Below are 16,634 nucleotides of genomic sequence, written 5' to 3' on the forward strand. Positions count from 1 at the left end.
GGAGGATATGGAATACAAGAAGTCTATATCATTATGTGTCTTTGAGAAAACCATGCATAATGATGGGCCCTTATGCATGTCCCCCACTTTTACCAATGTTTCAGAAATATTCATACTTGAAAATCTTTATTGATAAGCACATTTCCTTATTTCTAAGACTTTAAAAAGCAGACAATCCTAGGCTTATAGTGGAAACAATGTGGTGATAGGAGGAGGAGGAGGGATTATTGTTTAATTGGATAAAATTATCAAACATTCATACACACTTTATCATCCTTATTAAAAACCATTCTAATACATTTAATTTGAATTTATGTACAGAACTGGATTTGGCTTTAAGCAGGGGTGGTCTGCCCATACAGGTGAACTAGATGTTTGCATAGGGTTCTGAGTTAAATGGGTACCATATTTGAGGAAATATTATCAGGAGTGGGGTTGCACCATGAGTCACATAGTTCACCTAGCTGGCAGCTATTCAAAGGCAGACCTTGGATTTAAGCAGGCACATACATGCATGATGGAAGGGAGACTGCTTCCTATGATGAACACCTAGTTTCAAAACAGTTTTGTACACACAATTATTGACCATGGTTGACTTCTATTAATCTCATTATTAAGACTTGATATCAGCCATGTTGGACTTCATTTAAGCCAATCAGTAAGGCTAGAAGACAGTGACATTCCATCCATCCATCCGTCCATCCATCCATCCATCTATCTATCCATCCATCCATCCAGTGTCCTTCTGGTTAGAGCATCTGCCTTGGATGCAGGAGGTTGCGGGTTGGAACCCCGACCGAGTCATCCCAAAGACTTACAAAATGGTACTAACAGCTACCTTGATTGGTGCTCAGTGTTAAGAGGTTAGAGTTAGAACTGGTCAGCCTGGCATCAGGATAATGTGACTGGGTGGAACATCATGCTACATGTCTGCAGCATGATGCCCCAGTGCTAGACATCACTATAAACTGCCACACTGCAGAGATTGTAGCAATATGACTGAACAATTGTTAAAGCTACATTAAAAATATAATACTGTACTAGAAAGCCTTAAAAATGTTTTAAAAATCTATTGTGCAGTACATATAGAGCTGCAAGTCTGCAATAAGATTCAAACAAACCCTCAAAATATTAAAGCACCAAAATCCTATTGGGGATCATACCTTCCCCTTGCCCAGTTTGGCATCACATTGAAAGCTTGTCCCTTTGATTTGGACTTTGCCCCACCCCCACCCCAAGGGGAAAAATTCCTGTGGATGCCCATGTCCACTTATATAATGAAATAGAATCTATAACTAGAACTGCCATGTAAAAGGAACTGTGTTATAATGAAGTACTTTATAGTGGGTAAGTACTGTTTTAATTAAGTACTTTATAGTGAGTGAGTACTGTGTTTTTATGAAGTATTTTATAGTGATGAGTACTTTGTTATAACGATGTACTTTATAGTGAGTGAGTAATGTATTCTGTGATGAAGTTGTATGACAGAATTCCATGTCTCTGACCTTTACTATACACAGTGCAATAACATTTGATACATAAGTCTTTTGTCTGTGCAGGTTTTATCCACCAGATGATGGATGACTATCGTGTCCTAGAAGATGCCAGTCCAACATTACAGGAATTACCAGAATATAGACAAGTGATTACTGAAATGAGTAAGTTCATGGGTCTTACGGTTTACCTCCAAGTACATTGTACAAGTTGATTACTCTTTTGTTTACATCCAGATACATTGTACAACTTGTCTAATCATATAGTTTACATCCAAATACATTGTACAAGTTGATTACTCTTATGGTTTACATCCAAATACGTTGTACAGGTTGATTACTCTTATGGTTTACATCCAAATACATTGTACAAGTTGATTACTCTTATGTTTTACATCCAGATACATTGTACAAGTTGATTACTCTTATGGTTTACATCCAGATACATTGTACAACTTGTCTAATCATATAGTTTACATCCAAATACATTGTACAAGTTGATTACTTTTATGGTTTACATCCAAATACATTGTACAAGTTGATTACTCTTATGGTTTACATCCAAATACATTGTACAAGTTGATTACTCTTATGTTTTACATCCAAATACATTGTACAAGTTGATTAGTCTTATGGTTTACATCCAAATACATTGTACAAGTTGATTACTCTTACGGTTTACATCCAAATACATTGTACAAGTTGATTACTCTTATGGTTTACATCCAAATAGATTGTACAAGTTGATTACTCTTATGGTTTACATCCAAATACATTGTACAAGTTGATTACTCTTACGGTTTACATCCAAATAGATTGTACAAGTTGATTACTCTTATGGTTTACATCCAAATACATTGTACAAGTTGATTACTCTTACGGTTTACATCCAAATAGATTGTACAAGTTGATTACTCTTATGGTTTACATCCAAATACATTGTACGAGTTGATTACTTTTATGGTTTACATTCAAATACAGTGCACAAGTTGATTAATCTTATAGTTTACATTCAAATATATTTTGCGAATTGCCTGCTTTTATAGTTTACATCCAGATGTGTTTTAAAAGTTGCCTACTCTTTTAGTGAAAACAAGTGATTGTGCCATTCTCTCTGTGGGGGTGCTGGGGGGTCATGTGGTCAAAGGCTATTGCTTTTACAGGTAACAGACATCTCACCTCTGGCCACATGGGTTAGAGTCTCAGGCTCAGTCACAGTGGGTATGTGAGAAAGCTTGCCAGTAACTTCAAGTGGGTTGATGGTTCTTCTCGGGTTCTTCTTCCACCAAATATACTCACTGCCTGTAGTATAGCCTGTCATGTTCTTAAAGATGGTGTTAACCCATACAGCAACAATTCTCTTTGTGTATGTTTGTGTTTGTTTTTACTAATGCCACAAATGTCAATTTGGACAATGAAAATATTGTTTGAGTTTCATGAAAAACTTATATTTTTGTCATTTTTTCCTTCATTTAGATAAATAAAACATTCAACAATAAAAACTCTTTTGCAAATCAGCTTTTCTGGCAGAATAAAGGAGATAAATAATTTCTTCAATTAATTTTTTTAGCTTATGGGTAGTCATTGAAATGATCATGCAGGTTCAAGTTCATAGGTTGGGTCAGAATTAATTGTATATTTTGGGAATTATAATCCAGAGTTTTTATTGCAATCAAAGTTTGGTAGGTTGGCCATCATGTGATTATTTTCTTTTATTTCTTGTTGATTATAAAGGGTGGGGGTTGCATTTACCGTTATTAGATAACTGCAGTTTATTTTCTGAGAATCAATGGCTCTAATTTTGACCAAAAATATTGATTTTATATATTTTTTTCTTTGTGACTTATAAATTGCAATGTCTAAAAATTACATTCTTTCTAAACTGCATTTAAAAAACCCAAGATTGCATTACTTTATTGAAGTGAAGAAAATATCTTTATAATTCTTACCAACAATTTTCAACTGTTAATGAAAGTGTTACTTTCAGGTATGGATGATTAAGTGATAAGTTTATACAGAATCATCCATATTTGACCTGTAAATGTTTCTGCTTGAGAAGTGTTTTTTCTTGAAGGAATTTATTGATTCAAGGCAAAATGGGTATTGTACGTTTTTATGAATAATTCTTAAACCAAGTTTGATTTTCCACCTTTTTCCACAAAATTTTTGACTATGTTATTGCATCTGTTTATCTTAAGAGTTCTGCCTTTCACGATGTATTGCTGTCCACACAGCACATAATCATACCGTACATACTCACTTATAAGGTGAGTCCAACTGCAAACTGCAAGATTCTGGTCCATCGCATAAAGCATCGACATGGTCTATGCAGTTTGTTAAGAGTTTGATAGTAGAACAAAGAATATAGACCCTGATCTGCTGGCATATTACAAAATGGCAGATCAAAACATGTGCTGTTTGCAGTTGAACTCAGCTTACAAGCAAGTATATATTGTATTTTGCCTTGGGCATAATTGTCAATTAAGAAATTAAGATTGTCATGAAACTCATCTTTGGATACAAAGTAACTGAGATTAAGATCCTGTGTGTGTGTGTGATTTGGATTTTTTACATAGCTTTAACAATTTTTCAGTCATATTGCCATGATGTCTGCAGTGTGGCAGGTTATAGTGATGTCTAGCACTGGGGCATCATGCCGCAGACATGTAGCATGATGTCCCACCCAGCCACATTACCCTGACACAAGGCCGACCAGTCCTAACACTAACCTCTTAATGCTGAGCGCAAAGCAAGGCAGCTGTTAGTATCATTTTTGTAAGTCTTTGGTATGACTTGGCTGGGGATCGAACCCGTGACCTCCTGCATCCAAGGCAGATGCTCTAACCACTAGGCCACCAGATTGGTAAGATCCTGTAAAATTTGCACCTATTTTGTTTGCTTTAGAAATGCAAAGGAATGACATTATGGAATAAACAAATTAGGGCATTAATGTAAACAGGTCATGACAAAATTACCTGTGCTTCCTGTATTTATCACTGACTATCGTAACAGTGACATTCATTATAATGTAATATTCTTTTAATGACTGAAATGTTTTATAACAAATGTACACACTACTAAATTTTGACCATTTGTCCAGTACACAACATGAGAGGGATTCACTGAGCTGTTTAATATAGTACAATTCATATAGAAAATCTTAAAAAAAAGCTGGTATTCTGGGACCAGCAGTGTCATCAGCATGCGGACTATGAGCAACAACATACATTATGGATAGTTGATACAGAAAGAGGTTCAAGAAACTATTTATGAAAGAGTGCACAAGGTCAAGACTTGGGAATCTTTACTAGCCCAAGCATGGAGTTAATTTCTCCCCCCTCCCCTTGTGTCAATGCCAAACTACCCCAAATCAATATGAAAAGGGCCAAAACACCAGTATTATACCATGATGTCTATATGATCATAAGTATGTATTTTGTCAAGCGGATATGGAATGGGGATGTATTCATGTATTAATGATAAAACTGCAAGTTAAATATATGATACATAACTACACAGTATTGAATATCATTGTAGAAAGAACGTGGAACAGATCATGTACATAAACTTGAGTTGCCTTCAATGACAGTAATAATTTACATGAAAGTTGAGCAGGTCTGTACTTTGTTATTAATGTATATGACCATACAGGGCGTGTATTATTATTAGTAACATAGGTCACAAGTATATTTAGTAAAGAGAATGAATACTGTGTTGTAGGCATGGAAGGAACTAAAAATCTTACAAGCATTAATAAAATAAAAAATTAGTGGTAAATATATATAGTTAATAAGGCATGTCTAAAAGTTTTGTGCCAGAGGCTGTATGTTACCTAGAGAGAGAGCAAGCCACATATGTCTTAAGGTCCCCTGTGATACTGCATGATATTGCTGTATTAAGAAATTTGAAAAGCAGAACTCATTTGCGTCCTCAATAGCTGGGGGTAGGTGCTCATCTTAGATTTACTACACAAAAACACAAGATTGTCGTTGTCTGTTCTTGGAGAAGAATAGACAGTTGCTGTATATGCATGACGTTGGGTGCAGCAAGACAGCAAGCAGCAAGACAGCAAGATAAAATATCAAGCATAAAGACAACAAGACATCAAACAGCAAGACAACAATACATCAAGCAGCAAGACAGCAACCAGCAGTATAGCAGGACAGCAAAACAAGCAGCAAGCAGCAAACAGCAAGACAGCAAGCAGCAAGACAACAAGCAGCAAGACAGCAAGACATCAAGCAGCAAGACAAGATATCAAGCATCAAGACAACAAGACATCAAGCAGCAAGACAACAAGCAGCAAGACAAGACAGCAAGACAACAAGACAGCAAGACATCAAGCAGCAAGACAAAAATACATCAAGCAGTAAGACAGCAAGCAGGAAGATAGCAAGCAACAATTTAGCAGGACAGCAAGTAGCAAGACAACAAGCAGCAAGACAGCAAGCAGCAAACATTAAGACAGCAAGCAGCAAGACAACAAGCAGCAAGACAGCAGGCAGCAAGAAAGAAATCAGCAAAACAGCAAGCAGCAGGACAGCAAGCAGCAAGACAGCAAGCTGCATGACAACAAGCAGCAAGACAGCAGGCAGCAAGAAAGAAATCAGCAAAACAGCAAGCAGCAGGACAGCAAGCAGCAAGACAGCAAGCTGCATGACAACAAGCAGCAAGAAAACAAGCAGTGAGACAGCAAGACAACAAGCAGAAAGACAGCAAGCAGGAAGAGAGCAAGTCAACAAGCAGCAAGACAACTAGCAGCAAGACAACAAGCAGTAAGACAGCAAGACAACAAGCAGCAAGACAGCAAACAGCAAGACAGTAAGCAGCAAGACAAGCAGCAAGACAACAAGCAGCAAGACATCATGACAACAAGCAGCAAGACATCAAGACAACAAGCATATGCACAAAATATATACCATATATACTCACTTATAAAATGAATCCAACTGTAAACTGCACAGACCCAGATCTGCTGTTGCATAATGTGTGAGCAGATCTGGGTCTGTGCAATTTGTTAGGAGTAATCAGTAAAACAAATAACATGGACCCTAACTGAAAAGGTTGCTTCCTAGCTCTGGATAATTCATGATCATTAGTGATTTCCCATACTCAGAGCATAAGTATCTTACAATTTAGAAAATTTCAGCAATATTTCACTGTCTTCTTCAGTGACTAACGCTGATCATGTTACTTGTAATGGTCACATGATATGATGAGACTGTTGTAGATGTGAAGAAAGATCAAATTGTATCTGATACATTGTATCACTATCGCTACCCCACTGCATCCTGAAGCTGTATGGATTAACTAAAATTCACATGAAGAATGTCTCACTCCACTAAAATGCCCCACTCCATTCCATAGTATCTAGTTCGGGCAGAGTATTGTATGCTTTGGCCAAATATCTAACTTCTGTCATTGGGCTTCTAGTTGGCAAAACAAAACACCATATCATCAATAGCGTACACTTGTCCAGAAGATCAGGGACCCAGATGTACCACCAGGTAGAAAACTGGTCTCTTACAATATATCAGCACTGTTCCACCAGTATTCCAGTGGATAGCTATGACTGTTATCAGAGAAAAATTAGAAGTAGACCATACTTCCATTCTTGGACATGTGTATACTTATAAATGATGACAGATCAATCAAAGTCACTTTTTATAGAAAACCAACCCACACTGACCAGCACCTCAACTTTTTTCCCAATCACCATCTTGAACACAAGAGGTCAGTAGTGAGACCTTTAGTGCATCAAGCTAACTCCCTAGTCGCTGCTGAGACAGACTGACTGGAGGAAGTAGAGCATGTAAAAGCTGCACAAAGAGTAAATGGCTATCCAGAGTGGATTTTCAAACTTCCAGAAAAGTGGTAAAAACACCAAACAAAACCAAGAGTGGCCCAAATAGTGTAGCATTGGTATGCTATATATCCGTGGTACATCAGTAGTCCTGGCTGGAGTATCCAGACAACATGGGATCAATGTATATCACAAACCATACAACTCTTTAAGACCGCAACTTATGTGTGTGAAGTACCAAACAGAAAATTTAAAGAAATGTGGTGTGGTTTATTATATCAAATGTAATGATCATGAGGATGACTACATTGGGGAAATAAGTAGATTGTTAGAAACAAGGATCAAGGAGCACATCAGTAGAGAGTCATCAGTCATACGTGAACATTGTAGCAATATGGGACATCCCATCATTCCTAGTCAGACCAAAGCCATCACATCAGTAGAGAGTCATCGGTCATACATGAACATTGTAGCAATATGGGACATCCCATCATTCCTAGTCAGACCAAAGCCATCACATCAGTAGAGAGTCATCGGTCATATGTGAACATTGTAGCAATATGGGACATCCCATCATTCCTATTCAGACCAAAGCCATCACATCAGTAGAGAGTCATCGGTCATACGTGAACATTGTAGCAATATGGGACATCCCATCATTCCTAGTCAGACCAAAGCCATCACATTAGTAGAGAGTCATTGGTTATATGTGAACATTGTAGCAATATGGGACATCCCATCTTTCCTAGTCAGACCAAAGTTATCACATCAGTAGAGAGTCGTCAGTCATACATGAACATTGTAGCAGTATGGGACATCCCATCATTCCTAGTCAGACCAAAGCCATCACATCAGAGGACAAGATATGGAAAAGGAAGGTGAAAGAGGCAGTTGAAATAAGACAGCAAAGGTCAACACTAAACAGGGACAAGGACTTCAGTATACCCATCTACACCAGTTTCCTCGTATGACATGACCATTAAAAACCATGTGATCAACATTAGTGGCTGATGAAGGCAGTGTGATATTGCCAAAAATTTAAATCTTAAGATACTTAAATATGCTCTGAGTATGGGAAATTACTAATGATTAACATGGACCCCGATCTGCATATGCATTATGCTATGGCAGATCTGGATCTATGTTGTTTGTAATTGGACTCGACTTATAAGTGAGTTTATTCAGTACATGAACATAAAACAGCAATTGTGCTCATCTCCAGTTCATGTCTCTAGCACATTTGCTGTTGCAGGAACATAAAACAGTAATTGCACTCATCTCCAGTGCATGTCTCTAGATTATTTGCTGTTGCAGAAGTAATTGACAACCTTGAATGCTGAAAATTAAGTGCACTTGTAAACAGTAGAACTGTATACTTGACTGGCAGAATTAATGAATGTAAAAGAGAGATAGTGGGCATGAACTCATAAGTTGGATAGTATAATAATACTGACACTACAATTGAAAACAAATTAACATGGAACATACATGATTTAAATATAGTATCAGCAGACAATTATAAACATGTAATGATAGTTACTTAGCTCAGACCCCAGGCTGATCAAGACAGGAGCATTAAACATTGACACTAATTATATATCCAGGTAATGTAGAGGGGTTCAGGTGACTGGGTGGTCTAAAGTGCTCACCTTTACTCACACATCTCAACTCTGTCTGCAGGAGTTTGAGACTCAGCTCCACCAACATGGATATGTGAGAAAGATTGCCTGTAGCTTCCCATGAATTGGTGATTCTTTCATGGATTGGGCATTCTTCCTTGAAGACTTCTTCGGGTCTTCTTCTGCCAGATAACTTGGCTGCCAAGTTTAGCCTATTATGTGCTGAAAAATGGAATTAAAACTCATAACTGAACCAGGTATTATAGATGTACAAGCTTAATGTTGGATAGGTTTAGGGCCATCGGCCCCCGGCCGCCCAGCCCCGCCCTGCCGCAGCAGGTCAACTTTTAAGAGAGCAGGCCACATGCTTCTTGAAGTGCCTTATAAATCAATGTGATAATGTTGCTACGGTTTGGAATTTTAAGAGGAAAAACTCACTGGAGGCCTCCAGAAGCTAGGTGTATGTGCAGTTTGGAAATTCTAAAACATGAGATGATAGTTATCTGTTATTGCAAATTGGATGCATGGTACTTAGGAGCAACAAGAGATCCAGCATAAAACATCTTAAGGTGTCTGATGAATACAAGGAAGCTGTACATTGCTGAGATAAATATATGCTTCCTGTCATAGGAGCACGAATCAGCCAGCTGTGCTCATCTCCAGTGCATATGCCGATTCAGCAATACTTTGTTAACTGCAGAAGTTAAAACTGAGTGCACTTGCAAATAGTTAATTTATAATTTGCTATTAGATGTAGTATCTGTTATAAGGTGCCCAGTTAAATTGCTGAGTCAGAAATGCAGAACTGAAGATGAATTCACTGTCATTCGTAGAAATTGGATGTTGTAATAGATTTGGCAATGCAGATACTGCTATTGACTAGAAACTCACATGTAACCTACACTGTTGAGACATTGTCTCAGCAAACAGTATATACATCTTCAGAGTGTTACTTAGGCCAAAAACCCCAGGGCTGTACATGAGCATTGATAGAGTGTCACTCCATCCTTAGCCCAGACCCCCAGGGCCGTACATGAGCATTGATAGAGTGTCACTCCATCCTTAGCCCAGACCCCCAGGGCTGTACATGAGCATTTATAGAGTGTCACTCCATCCTTAGCCCAGACCCCCAGGGCTGTACATGAGCATTTATAGAGTGTCACTCCATCCTTAGCTCAGACCCCCAGGGCTGTACATGAGCATTTATAGAGTGTCACTCCATCCTTAGCTCAGACCCCAAGGGCTGTACACAAGTGAATGCATAGTGTTGGTCAGTCCAAATAAGAATAAATGATGTTAACTGTAAAAATAATTGTAGAGGGAAGGACAGGAATATTTAAATTAAATATACCCAGATAAATGTGCAAGCAATGGCAGATCAGGGTACCTGTCACTTACAGATACAACAGGGTCTGCACAGTTGGGGGTTGGGGTTAGCAAGTGATATTATTTTTAGATCTCTTGTTTAAAATAAATGAGAAAAAGTCAAAATAAACATTTCTTGTTCTGGTATGACGATTTAATTTGCCAAGATAACTATGAATGGTTGTGATAAATCATCTGAATGAAATTTCATCTAAACTTACAAACCTGCTATATTCATACAGGATTTATAGTCAAGTCATTTGGATTGAATTTTCCATTTCATGTCCCATTATTGTATCAAACTATATTGTGATGATTCCAAGAATAATCTATTAATTCAACTAACAAGAGGGAAAATTCCATTGGTATATACATTGATATAGAAATTAATATATTTCTTTATAATATTTTTTTTGTCAGTATCAATAGCTATGAGAACTATTTTTAGTAAACTATTGAATATTTGAGAAAAGTACTTATATCATCTTTCCTTCTCTTCTTTCTCTTTCATTTGTTACATGTTGTATACTGCCTAACAGAAAAGATACTCTTGCAAGCAAAAATACCTCAACTAGTGCAGTGGCAGACTTGCTATAACAATGAAATTGCTTGCAGCTATGTTGGTCATTGTCAAGAGAGATTTATATATTTTATTTTATATTTGTTTCCATTGCAGGAGCACAAAACTTTGATGTTATCAGATTTGCTACATACAGAACTGCTTGCAAGCTCCGATTTGTACAAAGGAAAACACATTGTAAGTTTTCAAGACTTTTAACTTTAATGTTAATCACTAATACAGTCTCCATGTTTGGCTACATTATTTTTTCTGATTTTCAGTATTTTTTACAATTGTTTATAAATTTATTTATTTGTAAATTTATTTATTTGTAAATTTCCCACTCCAGTGCCAGAATGTTTTTGTTTGTTAAAGTGAGTTGTGTTTGAAATGTCCATCCTTCTTTGCAAATAAAGAGGAGTAGAATCTATGTCATGCAGTGGTGTGGTTTAGGGAAATGTTTTTTTTTTGTATGGTGAAAAGGGTAAAAGGAAATCAGTCAAGTTGCTTATTTTACTTTGAGATTTGTGGATATTTTTCACATTGAGATTTGTAGATGTTATTTACATAGTTCAGCATGATTTTGATAAGATTCTTTACCAGTTATCAATAAAAATCAAATTTCTGTTATGGGAATTTAGTAGCTCCCCCCTTCCACCACCATGTTTATAATATAGGGGTGGGGTATAGTTGCCGTTATATAAATCTGTCCCATTATCTGTCTGCCCATAAGCAGTTTGTTTCCAAAGTATAATTCTTACTATTAAAACACTGATGGATCTACTGGCAAAAAGAGGAATGAAAAAACTCTCAACCTTTGTCTCACCATCCTAGATCTGAAGGTACTGATGGATCTACTGGCAAAAAGGGGAATGAAAAAACTCTCAACCTTTGTCTCACCATCCTAGATCTGAAGGTACAGTTGATGAGCTTTCCTTTGATTGGAATGGTTTGGACACATTTGCCAACCCTCTAACATACCTCTTTCCAAACGTGATACAGAAAGCAAGAGAATCCGAGTCTTGCCTTATTTGACTGCTCCACTCAAGTGGGAAAACTCATGGATCAGTGACCTCATCAATTTAGTGGCTGAAATTCCCAGGAAAAGATTGAGTTCCTCATCTAGTCTAGTAACCACGATGGCGGGCATTCCATCTTTCATCTGGATCATATTAAACATGCCTTCATGAACAAATAGTTCTCATATCAAGCGTTGATGAAAATTGCTTGAGTAAGATAGCTCTCCACGTGAAATGTACAGGGGAAAAGGAGAATGATTATGCAGTGGTGTGAGCATGAACACATTGCACCACTGATTCAATCAAAATCAAAAGTGCACAAAGTGGACCTGTCATGGGAGCTAACCTGGCTCAATAGGTCACTGTTTGAACCACTCTCAATAGTTTCATTGGTTCCCCTGTCATATAAGACTTCCTTCCTACTTGTGCTAGCAATGCCAGGTAGAATTAGTGAGACATATTACAACTCTATGGTCATAAAGTAAGTAACAGAAAAGAGTGAGAAGCACCAAGCTTTGTAAAATTCAACAAGTAATATATTTCCCTAGATTACAGAGTGAAAATTTATTTTTTAAAAAGGGACTTAATGGTTTTACAGATTAAATTCCAAATAATCTGAGAATTACAGATACCAGACCTAAGGATTAAAGTTCTGAACAAATTTTAGTGGAAATCCAAAATTAAATCCAATGCTGAAGGAATTGATATGCCTGTGGTGGCCTGTGAAGTGGTGATGTGTCAACTGTCATTTGTTGGATCACAATAATATGTAAAAATTGTATTTAAAGAAGAATTGTACCTAGTAACATCACCTACCCAGTCATAATCTGACAGCTTACTGACATAAATGCCTCTATCAGTGGCATTATACAGAGATATGTGAGCAGTCCCATTCTCTTCAATATATCTGAATGACTAGGGAGAATATATCAGTCTTAGATAATAATAATAATAATAATGATAATAATAACAATAATAATTGTACAAAGTAACTCAGTCAGTAGATAGCTAATAACCTTTGAGTACCTCTGCCTTCCTAAAATCAGTAAATTTTAAAGCAATCTACAGCATGATTATTTATGTAAATATACTCATAAAATGTAAAAAAGAATAGAGCATGCATATTATTATGACTCTATGGTCTTAATACAATAGAAAAGAATGAGAAGTAACAAGCTTTGTTGCTGTGGGGTTTAACGCCATTTTTCAGCACACGATAGGCTATACATGGCGGCCAGTATTAATGGTGGAGGAAGAACCCGGGAAAACCCCGGAAAGAACCACCGACCCTCGAGAAGTTACTGGCAAGCTTTCTCACATACCCACATTGGCTGAATCTTAGACTCGAACCGCCGCAGACAGAGGTGAGATGGCAGTGATCCGTAACGGTGAGCGCTTTAGACCACTCGGCCACTCGGGGCCCCAACAAGCTTTGTAAAATTCAACAAATAATTTATTTCCCTATAATACAAAGTGAAAATTAAGAAAAGGAACTTATTGCGAAAGAGATCCAAAAAAATCATTGAATTACAGACACATGTTCTAATGATTAATGTTCTGAATAAACTTTAGTGGAAATCCAAAATTAAATCCAATGCGGGAGGTGTTGATGTGCATGTGGTGGCCTGCATAGTGGTGATGTGTCAACAGTCTTTTGTTTGATCACAATAATACAATCCAAGAATATATCCTTAGTTGAAATTTCACTATAAATTCAACTCTCTGTTTCCAAGAATGTTATTTTTGAAGAGCACTTTGTATTTCCAGAGAAGAATAATTTGAATTAAACAATTTGAATAAATAAATTTAAGTCCAGATGAATTACTGAACACAACAATTATCGTGAATGAATAATATCTTGAAAAACAAGATTACATAGTCCTTTACCTGATCTCATGTCACAATGAGCATTTTCTAAAAAAAAACTATTACCTTATGGAAAGTTTACCTTTGCAAGGTTCATAATGTTTACAAAATAAAATCTCAGTTACTGGTGTAATTATAAGTCTATTACTAAAATTATAATATAAATGTAGTAAACAACAGGTAAAGCTAGCAATTCATGGCAAATTTCCAAAGTTCTAGACACAGATTGAGAAAAACATGTTCTCCTAAGGCATTATGATCAGATAGTTATTATTGAAGAAACATGTTTTTACAAGAATATTGGCTTTTATATATTTTTCATGCAACTTGTGTCCATACTTGGTCATTAAAATGTAGGATTTAGGTCAATGCCATTGGGGTAATTTGGTAATGTATCACCAGTCCTGAAACAAGGTCCATTTCACAGGGGTAATTTGGTAATGTATTACCAAGGCTACAGCAAGGCCCACATCACACCGGTAATTTGGTAATGTTTTACCAAGGCTATAGCAAGGTCCATGTCACACTGCTATATGGGTAATCTATGAGTAAGGTACACATCACACTATTAATTTGGTAATGTATTACCAAGGCTACAGCAAGGTCCACATCTCACTGGTAATTTGGTAATTTATTACCAAGGCTACAGCAAGGTCCTCATCGCAGGGGTAATTTGTTGTATTACCAAGGCTACAACATGGTCCATGTCACATTTAATTTGGTAATGTATTACCAAGGCTATAGCAAGGTCTGCATCACACAGGTAATTTGCTTATGTTTTACCAAGGCTACAGCAAGGTCCACATCACACTGGTAATTTGGTGATGAATTACCAAAGCTATAGCAAGCCAACTCTTACGATTTTGCCTCAGGTCGTACGAAAATTACCCTTAAAATATGGACTTACAGCATACTAGCAAAAACCACAGAAAAATTATCGTTTCTGAAAAATCCAGATAATTGGTTCATCCGTGTTTTATTTGGATCTGGGTTTCATCTTATAATTAGTGAAATTAGTCAGGGGACCAGACTTACTTTACAGCAGCACCCCAGACGCTTTAAAATGCACCTATTTGTTCATGCAAAGCGTCTGCTTGATCAAACTGTTGTTATAGAATTTTTCAAAAAGGCGTCCAGATGCTTTAAAATGCACCTATTTGTTCATGCGAAGTGTCTGCATAATCAAACTTTTGTTTAAGACAAAAGGGAAAATAAGCTTCTAGAAAAGTGTTAACAATCAACACAGAAGAATAAAAAGGAGTATGCAGATTCTGTGAATAAAAGCTGGAAAGGACACAATTACTTTTATTGGAAATCATGTGCCAGTCTGAGTATGTCTCGTGTAGGGAGATATGATTACCATCATCATGTGAAACACAAAAAAATAACCAAGAATTATGTCAAGTTGAGAGATAGCAATGAGCCATTGAGCTGCATAAGGTTAGGAACTAGAGTTTGTGCAACTGTACTAGTAAATAAAGTCTACATGTACTTTCCAAAATTTTCAGTTGAACGTAATGTTTATCGTCGATGCGTCAAACCTTTAATTACATTTTCCTGCTTTACAATAGCAGTTATTGATATTTTGTTACACCTTACTGAAAACTGGTCAATCTTATGGAAAAAAATCAATTGCCTTACTGAGACGGACTCATTAGGGTTGGCAGGTCTGACAAGGCTAAAGCAAGGTGCATATCATACTGTTAATTTGGTAATGTATTACCAAGGCTACAGCAAGGTCCATTTCACACTGGTAATTTGGTAATGTATTACCACGGGTACAGCAAGGTCCACATCACACTGGTAATTTGGTAATGTTTTACCAAGGCTAATAGCATGGTCTGTGTCACACTTATAATTGGGTAATATATGAACAAGGCTACAGCAGGGTCCACATCACACTGTTAATTTAGTAATGTATTACCAAGGCTGCATCAAGGTACGTGCCACACTGGTAATTTGGTAATTTATTACCAAGGCTACAGCAAGGTCCTCATCATGGGTAATTTGTTGTATTACCAAGGCTACAGCAAGGTCCACGTCACACTATTAATTTGGTAATGTTTTACCAAGGCTACAGCAAGGTCCATTTCACACTGGTAATTTGGTAATGTATTACCACAGGTACAGCAAGGTCCACATCACACTGGTAATTCAGTAATGTATTACCAAGGCTACAGCAAGGTCCATATCACACTGTTAATTTGGTAATGTATTACCAAGGCTACAGCAAGGTCCATTTCACACTAGTAATTTGGTAATGTATTACCAAGGCTACAGCAAGGTCCATATCACACTGGTAATTTGGTAATGTATTACCAAGGTTATAGCAAGGTCCACATCATTCTGGTAATTTGTTTTGCAGATGGGACAGTAGATTTACATATACATGTTTTGTTTATGTTGGTAATACAATAAAAAGTACTACTAAATGAAGTATCCTTGGCTACTGAGGTTTCATGCAATTGAATTTCATATAGAAGAACGGAGGTATGCAGATAAACACAATGGCACTTATACAATAACACCTTTCTTTTGAGAACCTCAATATACCGTTTGGTACCTCACTGTTGAGGCCCTCATTTTACCACTTTGTACCTCACTGTTGAGGCCCTCAATATACCCCTGAGCACCTCACTTTTGAGGTACTCATCATACAGCTTGGTAACCATACTATTGAGGTCCTTGATATACCAGTACCCATCATACATGTATAAGGCAGGTTTGGTCTTGAATCCCATAACATTTAAGTTCTATCTTGTTATCCAATGTTACACTAAAACATAGAAGAGCAGGAAGCAAATGCTGGTTTGTTACTTTTTTTTCTTACAGTAGCAGAATGTACTACCAGTACTAAGAAGCAATGGTGTCACTGGTAGTACCTCTTTAAAATTTTTTGAAAGCCAAACT

At 36.9% G+C, this 16,634-nt stretch overlaps 1 protein-coding gene and 1 pseudogene across 2 annotated transcripts in view; both read left to right on the forward strand.

The window, feature by feature from the left end:
• LOC149807918 (dystrobrevin beta-like) overlaps nucleotides 1-16,634 on the forward strand; it is a 136,897-nt gene that overhangs the window by 33,600 nt on the left and 86,663 nt on the right. For both annotated transcript variants that reach the window (XM_089971962.1, XM_089971969.1), the window contains exons 3-4: nucleotides 1,560-1,658; nucleotides 10,957-11,037. In XM_089971962.1, coding sequence (XP_089828088.1) covers nucleotides 1,574-1,658; nucleotides 10,957-11,037 — 166 coding nt within the window. In that variant the 5' untranslated portion in view covers nucleotides 1,560-1,573. The remainder of the gene's footprint in view (nucleotides 1-1,559; nucleotides 1,659-10,956; nucleotides 11,038-16,634) is intronic.
• Nucleotides 6,060-8,267, forward strand: LOC149807919 (uncharacterized; annotated as a pseudogene).

This window comes from Sinohyriopsis cumingii, chromosome 1, assembly GCF_028554795.1.
Source record: "Sinohyriopsis cumingii isolate HCF-2022 chromosome 1, ASM2855479v2, whole genome shotgun sequence".
Classification (NCBI taxonomy): Eukaryota; Metazoa; Mollusca; class Bivalvia; order Unionida; family Unionidae; genus Sinohyriopsis; species Sinohyriopsis cumingii.